General features: G+C 55.5%; 1 protein-coding gene across 1 annotated transcript in view; it reads right to left on the bottom strand.

Moving 5' to 3' along the window:
- Window positions 1-16,819, bottom strand: part of Nectin1 (nectin cell adhesion molecule 1) — a 62,919-nt gene extending 46,100 nt beyond the window's left edge. Inside the window, exon 1 of the mRNA XM_021206718.2 lies at window positions 15,981-16,819. Coding sequence (XP_021062377.1) covers window positions 15,981-16,059 — 79 coding nt within the window. The 5' untranslated portion in view covers window positions 16,060-16,819. The remainder of the gene's footprint in view (window positions 1-15,980) is intronic.
- Between the last annotated feature and the right edge of the window lie 991 nt (window positions 16,820-17,810).

Genomic DNA, 17,810 nt, shown 5'->3' with positions numbered 1-17,810 from the left:
CACGTGCGTGTACACACACACACACACACACATACACACACACACATCCACATGGACAGAAGCATGCAGTAACAGTGCAGAAAGGTTAAACAAAGTCATTACAGAGACACACTTTTAACACAGTACAAAAAAATTTGCTTTGGAAACAAAATAAGCAATTTATTCCCATTTATTTAACATCTTGGAAGACTGTTACCAAGAGCCTGCAAATGGGGCTATAAACATATACTGTGATCGGACATAATCCCTGGCCTCAAAGATACCGGACAGAGCATTGCTTGGGTCAGACTGTTCACATAGCACTGTGGCCACAGAGAATGGTTCACTTAGGGAAGGCGGTTGGCGATGAAAGGGTTTTGAAGGGTGAGTAGGAGCTTTCCAGGCAGTGAAGCAGGGTTCTCCAAACAGAGAAGCCAGCCAGAACAAAGCTGGGAAAGAGCATAGCTTGCAGCGGACTGAACCCATTTGGGTAGAATTGAAGTGTGGAGCAATCAGTGGGCGAGAAGACCCCTAGACAAGGCCTGGCACAGACGGAATCTTTTTTTCTGACGCAAACACCAACACCCGACACACAGAAACATGCCACCACTCGGTTCCCACTTGCAAAGCCACCCAGCCACACACAGCTTTGCACACGCAACCACGGTGCCCCTGTGCTTAGCAAATGGAAAAAAAGATGATTTTTGTTTGCTGTGTGTGAAAAAAAAAAAAAAAAAAAAGCGAGGTGGATATAGAGGTGTCAGGAAAAACGGAGCATCCGAAGTTCTCTCTTGGCTACGGGGTGAGAAAGGGTGCCAGGAACGGCAAAGGGGGGGGGAGGCTCCAGAGCCAGCTGGCTTGTGTCACGTTATCATACATTCATGAGGCACCTGCTGCTTACAAGGCACTGATCTACCCTCCCGAAGAAGCCAAGGATCGGGAGGAGGAAGTCATTCAGAGCAAACAGGGTGTTTCGGGGGCAGACGTGCTAGGGCTCAGCATCAGCCCAGGAACAGAAGTTGGAGTGGCTGACTTTATGCTCAGGGACTAGCATGGGAGGTAGCTTTGGAAAAAAGAGGTCTGGCTGCAGCAGGCTAGACCAGTGATGCTGAATAGGCAGCCTGGGTGGGAGCTGAAGCAATGTTTTTGGTGGTTTGCCTCGTTTTGGTTTTGGTTTTGTTTGTCTGAGACAACGTCTTCTTACCCTGCAGCCCAGACTGGCCTCAAATCTGCAGTGATCTGCCTGCTTCTACCTTCCGAGTTCTGAAATTACAGGCAGGAATCACCACCATGTCTGGCTTGAAGACATCTATTGTCATAGTACATGGGGGCTAGGGGGTAGAAGTGGATGCTACTAGCCTCTAGCGAGTAGAGGCTAGGAACATTGCTAACCGTGCTACGGTGTGCAGGATGGCACACTCCAAGGCTCATCTGGCTCCGAGAGAGCAGGGCTAAGGCTGAAGGGCCTGAGCTGAGATCAGCGGCGGTGAGGAGCTCACGAGGGCTCCAGAGTATGACACACTCAAACTTCTCTTCATTCTGCCTTGATGAGTGGCTGCTCAGGAATGGGGAGAGTCCCTGAGGAAGAGTAACAGTCCCAAGCTCAGAGGTGTCCCAAGGACACCCAGGTCTTACTGCAGCAAAGAGGGAAAGAATGGAGAGCCAGGGGGTTCCAACAGCACAAATGGGAAGCGTCCAGGGTGGGCTGTAGCTTGAGAAGTGGGGGTTGCGGACCTTGGGGTGTGGGACTGCACACAGGTCAGGCTGAAATGGGTGGGTTTGCTTCTCTTTATCCCTCCCCCTTCTCCACGGCTCCCCAAGGCCCCACGCCCACCACCATCCATCCACAGACCCCCTGAAGATATGGGTTCTTCCACTTGGAGTGGTCTTGATGTCTCCAGCCTCTGGAACCCACCCTTGCAAAGGCCAGCTCCCTGCATCTCCACCCCAACCTCTGCATTCTTCAACCACTCAAGCAAGCAGGCAGGACGCCCTGCAGCGCCATCCCCAGGGGCCAGGGGTTGTGAAGGATGGGGGCAACTAGAAGAACCCACCCTGGCACCCCGGCTTCACCTCTGCCCTTTCTCTCGTTTCCTTTCTGCCACTCTTTCCCTTGATAACAGGCTTGTAAAAACCAGCTAGGAAAACTGTTCTAATGGCCACCAGGACAGGATTATTGCCCAAGATCATAAGTCAGAGGTGGGAAACCTGGCCAACCTCCAGCCAGCAAGTGCCTCAGCAGGCAGAGGAAGAAAATGCTAAAACCTCAGAGCGTGTGACTCCCGCCTCATTTTGTCCTAAATGCAGGGCCTGGTGATAGTGGTTTCAGGTGCCCCCCAACATGTACCCACTGAATAAAGTCTCTAAGCTTGCTTCAGGTTGCTTCCAGAGCATTTGTGCTGGGGGTACCTGGCACAAAAATGGAGCTATCCCAAGAGAATCTGTTGGCTCATTCCTCTCAGGGCACCAAGGGGCTTCAGAAAGGGCCCACATATAAGGGGGCCCTGCTCACTAGGGCACCTGGAGACCCTCTGTGGGTGGCCTATCCTCCCAGCAGGAAGTATCTAGGGGCATCCACAGCCTGTGGGGGGAGGGCAGGGAAGGCAGGCTACTAATCTCTCTTGGAGATTACACAGCAGGCTGACTCTGCATGCCAGAGACCAGCTGGGGGTGGGTGGCTAGGTGGGTGGGGACATGATGGAAGGCTCTTGCCTGGGAGGTGAGGGGTCCCAGGACATAGCCGGAAAGACCTTTAGGGTTGGCAGGGGCTGAAATTTGGGGACAAAACTGCCAATGATTTATTAACCAGAGTCACCAATGATTAACCCACCAATGCCTGGACCTTTAGGCCGGTTGGCTTCCTCCGTCGTCAGAGTTGAGTACCACCCCCTCTCCCAGCCACTTCTGGTCTGGATCTTGTCTTCTGGTGCCCTGATGGCGGCTACTCTTCAGTGACCCCCTACAACCAGGATTGACAGTTGTTTAGGACAGGTCCCCCAGCTTGTCTGAGCCAACAGAGAGGTCCTCAGCCTTGTCACTTCTTCATTTCCAGCCTCTCCTGTGACTGGCTTGGTTCAGGCCAGGAGTCTGAATGAAGGGGAGGAAGACACACTATAAACCACCATCTCTGCTTTAGACATACTGATGCCAGGCAGGAGGGCAGGTGACAGGGAATGGCCTGGGGCGTGCATGGGCTCTATACAGGCCTGCCTCAGGGAAGCAGGGGCTGGGGAAGGTGGAGACAGGTAGAGCAGATCCTGTGTGACGCCCCTCACCACCGCCACCGCCACCTCTCACTTGGCCTTCACAAAGGCTTCTGCGTGGCTCTGCCAGTAGAGGAAGCCGGTTCTTCCCCTCAGCCTTCGCTTTGGGGAGCTGAGGGACTGGTGGGTGTGTGGGTTTCAGCGCAACTCCCTGGCATCGGCTGGTAAGGACCCCCGAGACAGGCAGTGAGGCTCGCCCGGACTCAGTTCAAAGACAGGCCGGTTCTGTCTGACCCACTCCTGCCCCTGAACTTCCGACTGCCGAATCTGCTTGGGCATCATAGCGCCAAGTGGAGTGCCCCACCCCGCCACATGCTGAGGCTGGCCTGTCCTATGCTGTGACATGCCACGGAGCTGCTGAACTGGATTATGAGACACCAGAAAAGGACAGGAGAGGCTACCAGGAGATCAGTCCACCCGGGGTACCCCATATGCCTGACACCCCTTCCCATGGAGTCACCACACTCTCCAAGGCAGTCATGAGTCTGATCCCCAGAAGGGCACAGGCAGCTGGAAGCCCAAGTTACCCACCCCAACTCCCCCACACCTCAGGTAACAGATGCAGGCAGACAGGGTCCTGTCCCATCACTCTGGCTGCCCCCGCTCCCCCATGATCCTCTGCAATATGCTCCCTCTGCCATCCCTCTCTCCCACCACTAACTTAATTCCTTAATTCCCACTGGAGATAAGCCGATCTTCCACTGCAATTTATAGTTAATCCAAAAGAAAACAGGGGTGGGAAGGGGTGAGGGCTGGGAGAGGAAGGGGTGAGGGTGGCGGGAGGTGTGAAGCCAGCCCGGCCCACTCTGCCTCTGTTTGGGAATTGAGGCCACAATCCCAGGCGGCTCAGTCAGCCCACGTCAGCTGAACTGGGTTCCGTTCGGCGTGGTTACTTCTACTACTAGATAGCTGGACGGTTTGCTCCCCCCGAAAGAGCACCCTCAATGGGGAAGCGTGTGACCCTGGGCCACAGAAGCACAAGGTACCGGGAAGAGCCAGGCTTCAGGGCTCTCTGAAGTAGATTATCATAAGGGCATCCAATGTGCCCCAGGCAACTCCAAGGGGCAGAAACAAGAGCTGGGGGTGGGGGTGAGACACAGGCCTTGGCATAGTTGCATGGAGAGTGCAGGGCTTCTAAGGAGGGAGGTGAGCTCCCTGTCACTAGAGGGGCTCACACTGAGGCTGGAAGCTGTACCAGCTGGTAGGAGTTTGGGTAAGGAGTTCAGGATGTGACTGTGGCAGTACTTTATCTAATTTTTACCTCCACTGCTGAGACTCCAGGATTTTGACCAATCTGCTCTGTCCTCTGCTGCAGGGCAGGGAAACTCCCTAAGTTGTGGGTCTAGTGGGAGGCTCACTAGACCTGGGTCTGCTGGGGAAGCAGGGACTCCCCTGGAAAGTGAAGGAAAACACAGTACCTTGCCCAACCCTGCTCTCCTTAATTTCTATACAAGGAAAATTCAGGGAGGTCAGTGTGAACATGACCCACCGGGCTGCAACCCTGTCCATACTGCCTTCCAGGCATCTGTGCTGTGGACATTCTTGCTTAAAGGAGTCGGCACCCTGAGATGTCACATGCTGTGTGAGAGGGCAGAGGGCAGATGCCATCCACTGTTGGCCAGGACATCGTGTTCGCTGCTGCGTCCTTGGCTGTAGGGAGGGATGAACCTGCCCACCACCACTATTGTACAAGGGTGGTCAGAAGTACGTGAGGGGAGTCAGAACCATTTAATCCTGGCTTCCAACTATCTCTTAAGAAAAAAGACCAAATGGCCCCAAGGAGCCATCAGGTGACCATCTGAGGTGTGGAAAAACCTCTAAGGACACACATCTGCCCCCGGCTTGGAGGAGGAATCTCTTGACAAGATGGTGTGTCACTGCTGCTATGGGGGTTAGGGGTGTCTTCCTTTGGAGACTGAACCTTCCTCTCTACACTGAGGGTCCTTAGGTAACGAACAAACAGCCGTGATATGATATCAGACTCAGCTCTCAGTTGCTCCCCCTTTCAAACTCTCCACCTCCCAACTTAGCAGTTAAGGGGAGCCATGTTTAGATATCATCTGGCATCGATCCACAGGCTAACACAGGTCACTCATAAAATCCTGAGACCAGGATAACCTGCGGGTTCAGTGTTGAGAGGAAAAACAGGGAAACAAGTTGTTTGGGATACTATAGACAAAACAATTATAGAAGTGACCTCTGCGTATCTGTGACACTGTGCGGAGAGCAGATCCTGGCTCAAGAGTCAGTCACTCTGGCCACCTGGCCTCCGATAGCCGGGCTCTGCAGCAGCACCAGGAGCTGGGTGAGAGGCCCTGCTCCGTGAGGAAGGCGAGCATCTACTCGGGCGCACGCATGCACGTGCGCATGCGCGCACACACAGCCATAAACCTCCCTAGTACACACTCAGAGGACATAAAAACACTAGTGAAGAACACGCATGAACCACACAGATTATTACTACACGGTGCAAACCGCGTCCACAATGCTGAGGGGACAGGATAATGGAGTGATGGGGGCAGGCAGGGTAACAGGAGACACTGCCTGGAATGATGCGTCCATGCAGAGCTCCGGGCGGGGTGGGTATGGAGACTTCCCAGCTATCCTTGCGGCAGTAGCACTGTGAGGTGGGCGCCAAGGACTGTCACCGCCTCCCCTCCTTTATCACCCCTGCTTCTCTTCAACACAGACGCAGGCCATTATCTGCCTCCTGGGAGGGCTGGGAAGGGTGTTGTAGCAGGGACAGAAGAGGGGGCAGGGGGTAGGGCCTGTAGCCTAAGTTCCCCTAAAGGTCCATCCATCAAGCCATCGGAGATAATCAGTGCTCAGCTGGTTCAGGACACTGACGACTCTCTGGGCACCACAGACACAAAGAATAAATTTAGGAAGGGGGTATGTAGGAGGTATCTGGGTAGCAGGGCTGCTGCCCGGCCTGGGAAGGGAGAGAAGGCCCATCCATCATTCTGAGAGATGCAGCAATCTAGGCCAATGAGATGGCGATGCTTCGGGGCGGGGGGTGGCGGGCAGTAATAATAAAATCATCTCGTGCGTGGTGTGGCTCCTCCGTCAGTATCTTATTTACACGTGGGAGATGCCTGTCCCTGCGTGTGCTCCAACTGAGACCCCAGAGATGCTGCAGAATTCAGTCATGCAAACCCCTAGCAAGCTCTGGGTGGGTGTGGGGGGGGTGTAGGGGGGGGCTTTGTGATCACTGGGCAACCCCTGGGCTTGGGGAGGATCCAAGCAGGTCCTAAGCTTGCTTCTTCTAGGGGTTTCAAGCAGATCCCAGTCTAGGGAATCCAGAGCATGGCTCCGGCTGGTGTCTGGGCCACAGGGGCCACATCGTGATTCAAGCTAATGGAGCATGGACAATCAGAAGGTCTGGGAGGAATTTCTCTTTGGCTTCAAAGCTGATCAGATGACTGTGTTTCAGTTCAGCTAAGTTCCTAATTAAGCCAGTAAAGCTATGAGGCCAGAGTCCACTGGGTGACCTGTAGGGTCATGGGTGCCAGGAAAAGCTCTAGCTCTGGGTGACCCTGAGAGGGTAACACACTCTGTGCACAGCCCATGCTTAGTCCCTAGCCATAATACAGGGAAAGGTCTGATTTTTTTTCTGCGCCCGAGACTGTCTCTACTGGGCTCATTCTTTACCCTACTGCGGGCACACGGGCTGCACGGCTGAGGATCCCAGGCCCCAGGAGCACATTGCCTCCACTCCAGCTCCTGGTTCCCAGCCTCCCTCGGGCAGAGGAAGCCCTGGCCCTTTCATCCCAAGGGATCAAAGCTTCCTACACAGGTGAACACCCTAAATCCGCCCCAGCAGAGGCCCCTCCCTTTCCATCTTTTGGGATCTCTAGGAGACAGCAAGAGAGATCATAACCTTCCAGAAGTCTGGGCTGAGCTCTGGACTCAACTCATGATCAGTACCCAGCCCAGGGACCTTGATGCCTGCTGGGAGTAGCTTTTGGCAAGTTCTCTAGAGAAGCCACTGACCTGCTTGTGTCTACATGGAGCAAGGCAGGAGGCCGATGCCACCAGTAATGCGTATCCTCAGGATGAAAGAGTGATAACGTCGTATCTATTCCATTTCAGCCCAGCCAATGAACACTCCCGAAGGCCCGGGAGAGGGTAGGGACATGAGCAGGGGCAGGAGGGGCAGGAATGCAATAACTGCATTTCTAAAATGTCTAATGTAGCCATAGGACGTCACAGGAATAGCACCAGGACTCTCGAGGATGTGATGCCTCCAGGCCTTACAACCACAGAACCAGGTCATGAGGGGATCCTCAAATGGACACATATGTAAGCAGCACAGTACTGTGCACAGGGGTTGGACTGATCTTAACGTACTGTCTTGTGAGTACTCCAGGCTTAGCAAACAGGCTTCTGCATCCTTTGCCCACAACACCTTGGAAGAGAGAAGCTTAGCCAAGTGGAAGCACTGGGTCTAACTTCCTAGACCTGAACTCTGGCTCCGCCACTGGTGGCCACAGGCAAGTCACCTAACCCAACCTGTCTGGGCCTCGTCTTTCCATATATAAAAACAGGCAAACCACATCTATCGTGAACATCCCACGTGATCTGCGATGGCCATTAAGTTATTAAATGACGCTGCCAACAGTCTGGCACCCAAGATCTCTGAATGCAAGTTTGCTTTCACCGTCATTATTACCCATGCACCTAGACATCCATGTAGCATGTATGGGGCTGGCTCTGTGTTAGGCCATGGGATAACCAAGCCCTATTGGGAATGACATTCTCAGCCCTGAAGAGAAGATAAATCCCAGCCTCAAAGAACTACCAATGAGGCATAGGAAGGCTTCAAGATGAGAGACGGTGCTGTTGGCTCAGATCTAGTGCTTAGAATCGGTATTTCAAGGAAACAGTGGATGGTGTGCAGGAACAGCATGTGCAAAGGCACTGGAGGGGCAAAGACACTTGGTACAAACTGAGGAGTGTGCAGTGTGGGTGGGCAAGGGCGCTGAAAGATGGCAGAGAGGGAGCAGCTATCATATGCTCCTGGGCTTGTGAGCATCCTTCTCAGGTGGACCCTGGGAGTGTGGGCACACCAGAGCCAGGAGTCAGGGCCAGATGCAAGCCAGGAGCTACAGTAGCAGCCTCAGCAAGGAGATACTGTCATCAGAGACACTGCAGTGTCTGTAAGGCCAGCCTGGCCCCAAGCCACCTTCTCTAACACTCTCATCTAAGCAGTTGATTGGGAGGGGGCAACACCTGAGGTGTAGCTCAGAGCCAGAGAAGGGAACCACCTCCCTATTCCTATCATTTATAGACCAGAGGCGACTTGAAGGGACTCATAAGGAATGCCCTGGAACCCCACTTTCCTCAGTGCAGAGTCGACTGTGTTTGCCCAAATAGATCAAGCTCCAGTGAGTCACTGGGCAGCCATACCAGTTCACCTGCCAGAGCGTGGGCTCCCCTGCATGACCCCCTTATTGGTGCAGGGCAGATCGGGGGAGCCTGAGTGTGCTCACACCGGTTATTGAAGTCTGGCCTGCATCTTCCCAGTGAGCCTGAGGCACTGAGAAGCGTCCTGTTTGTTTTTCCTTGTGACATCCACGGAGCCATGCTGGTGTTCTGGTATGCTGGGTTTCAGGCAAGAAGTCTAACACAGCAACAGAGGCTACGGGCAGAACAAAGGCTGAACCGGGCGCTAAAGCCTGCAGTGAAACAACCCCATCTTTGGGGGCAAGAACTCCAAGGTGGACTATGGGTCCCTACCAGTTACTATGGTCACGGTACCCAACTCTAGGGAGGAGGTGCCAAGGCTACTAGGTGGTTCTTGGTCGCAGCTAGCTCTTTCTTTCTGCCCTGGATGAAACTCCAGCTAGAGATAGGGAAAATGCTTTAGCCACAGGGTCTCTCGATCTCTATCCTCTGCTTTTTGGATGGAAGACAGGCCAAGATTTAGGACAAGGCCACTGAGGACTCCTGGTTCTAACTCCCCTTGTATGTCCCTGTCCCTAAGGGCCCTTCCCCATGCAATGAGGATAGCTGGAGCCTATAGTCAGCTCCTCTCAGAGACTGGCCTAGAAAGGAGCTGGGGCTGCTCCCCTGTGGTCAGAGGCAAACTGAGAGTCCGGCTGGTTTCCAGCTTTGAGGTGCATGCATTCCAGAACTCTGGACGAATGGCCTCCATTTAAGTCCATCGATTGACCTCAGCCTCTCAATGGGACAGTCTGGTGCCCATGGCCAATGGCCCATTTCGCTTCCTGGACCACGCCTGCAGCTGGGTCCCAAAGGAGCCACGAGCCAGCGGAACTAATGTCCTCTAATGAGATTCGGGCCAGAGTGGTCAGGCGGGTTTTATTGTGTGTGGCTGGGTAATGAGACTCCTCATAAACGAGGAGTGATTTGGGGTCTGTGCAGACTCGAGGTGGCAGAGATTCCTGGGCGAGGGAGCTGACTCAAGGTGCCAAATTGTATCTCCAAACCTCTCTTGGGTGCTCCATCTACACCATGATGCTTCCTGGGTTCCTGCTCTCTGCCTGAGCCAAGCCCACACCCTGTCCTGGCGTGCCCATGCCCTGGGGCTCCACGCTCACACCTCAGGGCCCTGCCCTTGTCTCAGCCCACATTCCCAGGGGAGCATTCTCCCCCTGTTCCTTCACTGCTCCACTGTTGGACATACCCTGGGCCAGCCTGGGCTCTGTGGGCATCTCCAGTGCACCCCTTACCTCCCCCCAGGAGCTTCAAGACAGGGAGAGTGGAAGACGGTGGGGGATGACAATGTCTGTATCACTCACACAATGATGGCCTGGCTCAAATCTTCTGTGTGTGCCCATCCCGGCTAGTTTCTCCTGTCTGGTGTCCAGTTTGGCCACATGGGGTAGGCAACAATCACCAAACTAAGGTTTGTTTTCCTCGTCTGTAAAAGGGGAATGATATTAATCCTAAACACAACTCACATGAGTTCTGGCTGAAACTCTTGAGTGGAGAGTGGTGCTGGCCTTGGGTTCTATCTGCATTATTTTCATAACAATTTAGTGGAAGTGTTCGCCTGGCAACAGGAGACCAGGAAGAGAAGTAGGGCAACCCCAGGAAGGATTTTCTTTACCTGGCCTCTATCACCTCAACCGAAGCTGCTGCCTCCCCGCCTCTCAGATGTAGGTAGAAGTTTGAAGAAAAGCAGGGGCAGAGAGTCCCAGGCTCTCCCTGCCAGCCCCTGGTGGCTGCCTCAGCAAAGGCTCCAGATGGGCAGTGGCGGACGCCCCAGCTGGGCTGCATCCAGGGAGCAACTCGGGTGCCTGGAGAGCCCTGAGTGACAAGCTGCAGAACAAAGGCTGCCCGGCACCTGCTGCCCGTGCAGCACAGGCCTCCACAGGACTGGCCTGGGCAGGTAGCTTCAGCCGGTCAGGCCACCGGAGTCCTCCCACCATGCCAGCGGCTCCCAGGTGGCTGGAGCATCATGTCCATATAGGGGCAGGGACTTACTCCCATAGTACCAGTTTGGAGAAAAAGGAAGTGAGGCTGGCAATGAGCAGGCAGCTAAGTGGCGTTCTCAAAAGAGCGTAAAGGTGGTGCTACCCAATGAGCAGACGCAGAGGGGCCGGGACATTCAGAGGAAAGACACGGGGCAAGAGCCCAGGTCCTCCATTCGTTTCGTGTCATCACGAGCTAGCTTTGAGTTAAGAACTTTTTCTGTCATCATTCTCCATCTCATCTTGAAATCTGGGGCAGCGCACCAATGGAATTCCATCTCGCAGATAGGAAAACTGAGGCTCATGCCGCAGCTCTGCTAAGGTTTCCTCAAGGAGTCGTCCATAGAGCTGGGATTCCAACCTAGCTTAGCCTGTTTTTCTAGGCTGGGCCACCAAGATGAGGCGAGCAGCTGGTCACAGAAGGACAGCTAAGCGACTGGCTTCTCTGCCCTCTACTTAGAGACTGAGAAAGGCACAGCTCCCGTGCCCTACCCCTGAAGAAGAAACACCTCTAAGCTCCCCTTCTGTACTTTCACTGCCCTCAAGACCCTATATCTGCTATCACAAAATCTGTGTCTGCCTTGGGTCTCTTCTCTTATACTGGGTTTGCCTCTATGTGGGGAAGGTTCAGTGTTCTGACAGCTTGTCTGACAGCTTCACAGTGTCTCCTCTTCCTCTCCTTCCAGCTCCACCGGGTATGTGGAGCTTAGATGGTTAACTGGATGCAGGGGTGTAATGCTCAGGACATTCCCTCTGCAAGGTGATCCGCTTGGATCTTAAGTTACCCCCTGCGCCAGGCAGCCCATCTGCTGTTGGCTCTGCAGGCCTGCTCTCTGTGGAGTGGTGCTGGCAGCACAGGGGGATACATGCCTGCTAGGTTTAGGGGGCTAAGCTCCTGAGACTGCTGCTTCCCCGTGCTTTGCCCCTTGCTACCCGCCTCCTTTTCTAACGAGTGAGCTCTCTCCTGCTACCCAAGCCTAGGGTTCACTCAGGTGCATTCATATTGCTCACCTGGCCACCCACTCTCGGCTCTGCCGGCTTCTTATGGGGGACAAAGCTCTTGCTCCTGATTTTTAAAAGAAGAACAGTGTGGTACCTAACTTAACTTCCAAAATCCCTTTTCCTAAGTGCCCATGCAGGAAGCAAAGGTGCCTGAGAAGGAACTGAAAAGCTATGTCCCTTGGCCCCACCAGACTTTTCAGGATCTTGAGAGCCTGTAGAGCAGACTCCAGTATTGCCCCACTGGCCAATGAGACAACAGAAGACAGAACGGGAGCCTTTTCAGGTGTGGTCAAGGTCTTGTGCTCCTCCCAGCAAGGATTTAGTGGAAAGCCAAGGACAGAGAAGCAGGGAGCAGACTCAAGGTCTCCTATGCCCCAAAGGACTAGGATCTAGCAGTTTTTACTGGAGTGGGCTGGCCTTGCTAGCTCTTAAGCAAATCCTGGGTCTCCTCCCCAAATCACCCTCAAGTCACTGACATCATCACAGGCGTCCTCAGGGCTCAGAAGCACCCATGCAACCCTTCTGAATGCCGTAAAAAATCAGTTATGTGTGAACAAGCATTTGGTACTTACAGCTCCAGGTCCATGGTAATCTGCAAACATGAGTATATACACTCCCTAATTCTAGTTCCTGCAGATCTGTACTTGTAACAGTGAAATTGTAGATGACCAACACCATCACACAAAGCCCTGTGCACATGCGTGATACACCCACGCTAGGCCAAAGGAGAGCCTGCCAGAAGTGTTAGAGGCTGAGTTCCACAACTGCCTACTGCCCATCCTCCCCTGGAGTGCTGGCTAAACGTTCAAAGATAAAAAGAAAAGAAAGAAAAGGAAAGGAAAGGGAACAAAAGCCCAACAGGTGACTTCGTAGATACCTCTCTGCCCCTTCTTTAGTGAGGAGGTGTTCAATTTGCCAAGTCAACCAGGAAAGATACAATCAGAAGAGTCAAAGCTACAGTCACACCTCCCTTGGGTGTTTTCTATTTGTGCTGAACAATGAACATTAGTCAGCTGCTAAACAATGGCAGCATCATAGATGCAGCGATGGGAGCCGACCCTCTGGCCCTCCCTCCCGATCCACTGGCTCAGCTGTGGTCACAGCCGTTCTGGCAGCCGACAACTGGGTCCACAGGCCAGGCGGCCCAGGCGATCTCCTAGGAGGACTCGCTGTGCAGAGCCAAGTGGCCAAGGAAAGGAATTGGCAGCCTACAAACGGTCCCAGCTTGCATCAGGGAAGCCACTGACTACATGTCCCACGGGCGGACTTGACTAGGTTTAGAAGCCACCCTCTGGCCACTCGGCCAGGCCTGCTGGGCCCAAGCTCTGTAGTGTGTAGCTCTCCGTCCGGCCTTGACAGTCAGGCCTTGGATCTGACTCTGAAGATGCTCTCCGAAAGGCTTCCCGACTCATAGGCCTAGAGATGGTTGTGTTTTTACAGTGCAAGCCCCAGGTGAGAAGAATGGATTCCGCCACAATGCCTGGCCCAGTAAGCCCAAGCCCACCATGTCTGTGAGAAACAGGGAAGAGGAAAAGAACTCAATAGCTTGGCTCTGGGGGCTTCAAAGGAAAGCACCAGCAGTCGGTGCTATGCACAGGCAGCTCGAAAGGGATGACCACTGTGGCCTGGCAGGCCTTTGCATGGTGAGCTTGACACCTAGGGTGTGGGGTTTCTTTCTAGACCAAAGGTGTGGGGAAGCCAATTAGAGAGGGTGTGGCAAAGGTGGGACACTTACTTCCCAGACAGCTTCTCCACCCCTTCCTCTTCTGGCTTCCATCCCTCTCCCTGTGGGTAGCACTGACCCTCTCCTCTAAGTGAGCACCCTGGAAGGAGTCATCCGTCATCCCAGGAAACAAAGATGAAGCTCCTGGGCCCTTCCTACTCTGCCTGCACCATCTGCCATAGAGAAATGTACTTGGAGAGCAGGGTCGGCCCATCACACACACTGGGGGCTCCTGCTTCCCCCCTTCCCCAGTGCTCCCTGTCACAGCCCAGAAAACCCAGGCGAGAGCAGCAGACTGGCAAATCTCCAAAGAAAGGCAGAGGACGGGACAGGGAGGGACACAGTGCGGACCGGTTGCCAACAGTGGGTCTCCTAGCTTCCTCAGTCCAAGGATCCACCTGCTCTTGGCCACCGAGGACCTCAGAAAGCAAGCAGAGGAAGCAGCAGGTACACAGAAGGGGTTCCACCTAAGAGCTTGGCGAGTCCAGGAACTTTGGCTGCTTCATCTGTACCGGTCCACCGGTCATGGTCAGCGGCAGAGCACTTATTAAATATCTCTTGGCTGTGATTCCATTCTGGGCAACCTAGCTTCTCCGTTGGGTTTTTGGTGGGGAGTGTCTGCTTTGAGCCAGGTGAGTGTCACCCCTCTGTCTCCACCTCTTGTGTGGGTGGAGTGCAATGGGTCTCTAACCTGCCCCCCCCAATGGAATTAACCTGCTCCAACCCAAAACTGGGGAACTGAGCACCAGATAGAATGTGCTGAGTTTATCCCTCCTCAAACCCTCTGGCCCTTTGTCCATCCCCCCCTCCCTCCCATTAGGTTAACCCCTAGTATGCCAGCAATCCTTAGGGGCTCTTGGCAAGTGGCTCACTCTGGGTTCCAGGAAGAGTTAGGGATGTAAAAGGCGTTCTGAAGTTCAGCCTATGCTGACCACGTAAATTCAGAGGCTGCGTTCCTGTGTGCACTGCACTTAACATTATCAGCAAGAAAGTAGCCGACTGGCTCTCACTCTCGCCCAGACCACAGTGGCGGCAGGTTCAGCATGCCCCTGTGAAGTGGAAAGGGGATGTGGAATGTCTCCTCCTGGGACACCCAAGAGGGGAGCACTCCACACTGGCCTAGGTACCGGCTTTCCCAAATTGCTTTCCTGACATCCACCACTGCTGGAGAGGTGCAGCGCCCCAGCATGGAGAAGGCCGGCAGGAGGAGGAGGCAGTAAGGGAAGCCGAAGAGGCCAGGCTCTTGCCTTCCAGGAGTGAGTCCAAGCTACACCTGGACAGTCAGGCCTAACCTCTCCCTACCAAACTGCCTGGCAAGCCTGCAGAATCACAGTGGCTGGGAACCCAATATTCTTAATAATCCAGGAGTCTCTGTCTGTATTCCAACCCCCCCCCAATTTGCCACCCCGAGTTGACCACCACGAAGCAAGCCTTCTACTAGCCTTCCAAGACCCCATCTTATCTCAGAGCTTGTCTCAGGTTTCTTTACAGGAGACGGGGGAGTTGGCTAGAGAGATACTTTCCCCACTTTGACCCAAATTAGTGTCGGCTGGCAGCCTAGTTGCTTCCCCAGGGACACAAGGGGTTAAACCTAGGCGAGGGGACTCGGTAGGATTTGCCTCCTAAACGCATTTTCCAGTTCATTCCCCAGCACAATATGCCTGGGCCGTCCTAGCCTCCGCCCGCCCCCACCCCATCCGTCAGAATAGGCCAATATGGGCCACCCCAGGGTCGAGCGCGGAGTTAACCCCTCTTCTGCCGGCAGCTCACAACTCGAGGAAAGACACGCGGGACACCCTCGGGGCCTCCCGAGAAAGTGGGTCATGCGGCCACCTGGCTGGCATGAAGCCCGTGGAGCTTCCTCCTGGGAGAGCCCTCCGCTTTAGAAGTCGAGTTCCAAGACGGAGCCCAGCCCCGCGCAAGGCCCGGAGTATGCGATCCCCAGGCGGCCCGACCTCACCCTCCAGAAAAGGAACCGCAGGTGAGTAAGAAGCTGCCTGTGCCGCAGGAGCAGATTCCGATTGCCCGCTGTGGGGCGATGTGGGGCAGGAGGGGGCCCCCATGAGCCCGAAACCATCTGACAAGAGGCCGCCAAAAGAAATGAAGTCGCCCCCAACCCCTGCCACTCTCCAAGCCCACAGCCCACCAGCTAGGAGACTGACGCCCTCCCCCTGGGGCTGTTGTCTCATACCCCAAGCCCGTGATTACGGTGATTATTTTGCATTTATGTAACACGCAGTGTTTCCAAACTGCTTCTCGAGCTGAGAACTGGTTATTAAATAAATAGAACCCTATTACATATTATTATTTTTGTGAAGAACTGAGCGGAGAAAGTGCTTTCTTGCTACATAGAGACGTGCATCCGATTGCTACCCTGCAGGGCAGGCTGCTGGGCTTCTCAACCCTTTTCTCCACGGTGCCACCTCCTGCCCCCCCTTAGCCAAGCGTGACCCAACTTTTCTGGCTCCGTTCGCTCCCTACAACCCGTAGTCTTGCCCATCATCCACCTCCAAGTCCGGGAAAGGTTCTGGTTGGGTGGGGGTTTATGGAGGGAGGCAGAGGCAATCGCCTTACCTGGGAGGAAGAAGGCGGTCAAGCCCAGAGCGAGTCCCCACCAGCGTCCAGCGGCGCCCGCAAGCCCCATCCGAGCCATCGGGGGGTGGGGGTCCGGCGAAAGGGGCTGCCAGGAGGGCGCTCCTCGCGCTCCAGAAACCAGTCTGGAAGACGAGGGCGGATCGCTGGCGGTTGGCGGGCGCTCGGAGGATCCAGGTCAGCCGCAGCCGTCGGTCGGGGTGGGGTGGGCTGGGTGGGATCCGCGCGGCCGCAATCCGGGCCCCGGCTGCCGCCGGCTCAGAGCCTCGGCAGATGCCCGCAGTAAGTTGCACGAGTCATGCCCCCTTCGCCTCCTCCGCTCTTCTCCTCGTCCCGGTCCCCGCCCTCTTCTTCCACGCAAAGCCGGGCTGGGGAGACGGACCCACCCCCGGCGCGCCCGGCTACCGGGCTAGCGCGGCGCAGGCTCCCGGCCCTGGGCGCGCTCACACCCTCCCGCTCGGCTCCAACTTGCAGGCGTCCATGGCCGGCTGTTCTCCGAGGGTGGCCGGGCGGTGCGGAGGGCTCGGGGCCCAGGCGGTGGTGTGCGGCTAGGGCGGCCAGCAGCCAGCGGGGCTCGGGGCTGCACGGTCTCGGAGGAGCGAGCCGGGTGCGCCACGGGTCCCCACCGCGGCCGCTGTGCTCGGTGCGGGCGATCCGCAACAATGTGGAGCTGCCCCAGTGCCGAGGCGAGCCGCGCTCTCTCCTCTCCCTCTCTTTCTCTCACTCGCCGATCCAGCCTCTCACCCGCTCTCCCGTGATGTCAGCCCGGGGGGAGGGGTTAGCATTAACCCCCTCCTGGCTCCCACGCGCCCGGCCCAGCCCTGGCCCGGCCTCCGCCCGCGCGGCCGCACCCCCCCCCCCAGTCCTAAGCTTCTATAGCTGCGAGAGTGGCCGTGGGGTTCCGCTCAGGGCCCCTCGCTAGCGAGATGCCCCTTGGGTCGCCGTTCGGTCGTGGAAAGGGCCGGAGGGCGGGCTGCCCTCCTCGGTCGCTGACAAAGGGAGGCAGTGACCCCTAGCGGCCGGCAAGGGGGAGAAACTGCTCGGTAGGGGTGGAGTTAAGATGAGGAGGGGGGCTGCCGTAGGGATCCGTGTGAACGCTGGATCTGGCATTGTCCGAGCTCCGAGGGCTTTTCCAACTCTCTGGTCCGACCCTGGGTCCATTTCGCAGATGAGGAAACAAAGGACCCGAGGAGGGCATGGAGAGTGGTCCTGGGCAGAAAGAAGCAGAGCACAGGCTAGAACTCAGCTGCCAAAGCTTCTGCTCCCCAAGATCTGGACACCAGACGGAAGCAGCTTTGCGGAGGACCAACCGCGAAAGCTGTGAAGAGCGGAGGCAAGACAAGGCGTTAGTGGGTGAGAGATCAGGGCACTCGGGTTTCTGGTGGGACTTCTTTAATAATCCTTATTGCCTTCAGGGGGTCCTTGTCCCGAAACTGAAACATTCTGCTTTCCCCAAAGAGCCAAGTCGGCTCCCATTGCCTACACCTCGTTTCTGAGTGGTTTGCGGGATTCCCGCGAAAGTGGCCCATCCAGTCGGTGTCCCAGAACGGCCAGGACTCTCCGCCCCATCCTGTTCGCCACCCACCACATCCGGGTGGCTTCTTGCCAAGGTGACTGAGCCCGAGGGGCCCTTAGCAGCCTGAAGCCTGGACCTTCTGTCCCCATCCTTGGACTAGGAGAGGCAGACAGACAGGGTTTCCCAGTCCAGAGAGCTGCACTCTTTCTTCAGAGACTGAGCAGACTACTCCCCCTTTGCCTTTTGCCCTTAGCCCAGCCCCAAGGGCACAGAGGCATAGGGAAGCTGCCAAGTTC

This window comes from Mus pahari, chromosome 10, assembly GCF_900095145.1.
Source record: "Mus pahari chromosome 10, PAHARI_EIJ_v1.1, whole genome shotgun sequence".
Taxonomy (NCBI): Eukaryota; Metazoa; Chordata; class Mammalia; order Rodentia; family Muridae; genus Mus; species Mus pahari.
The sequence above is the reverse complement of the archived record's forward strand: the minus strand, read 5'-3'. Positions and strand labels throughout refer to the sequence as shown.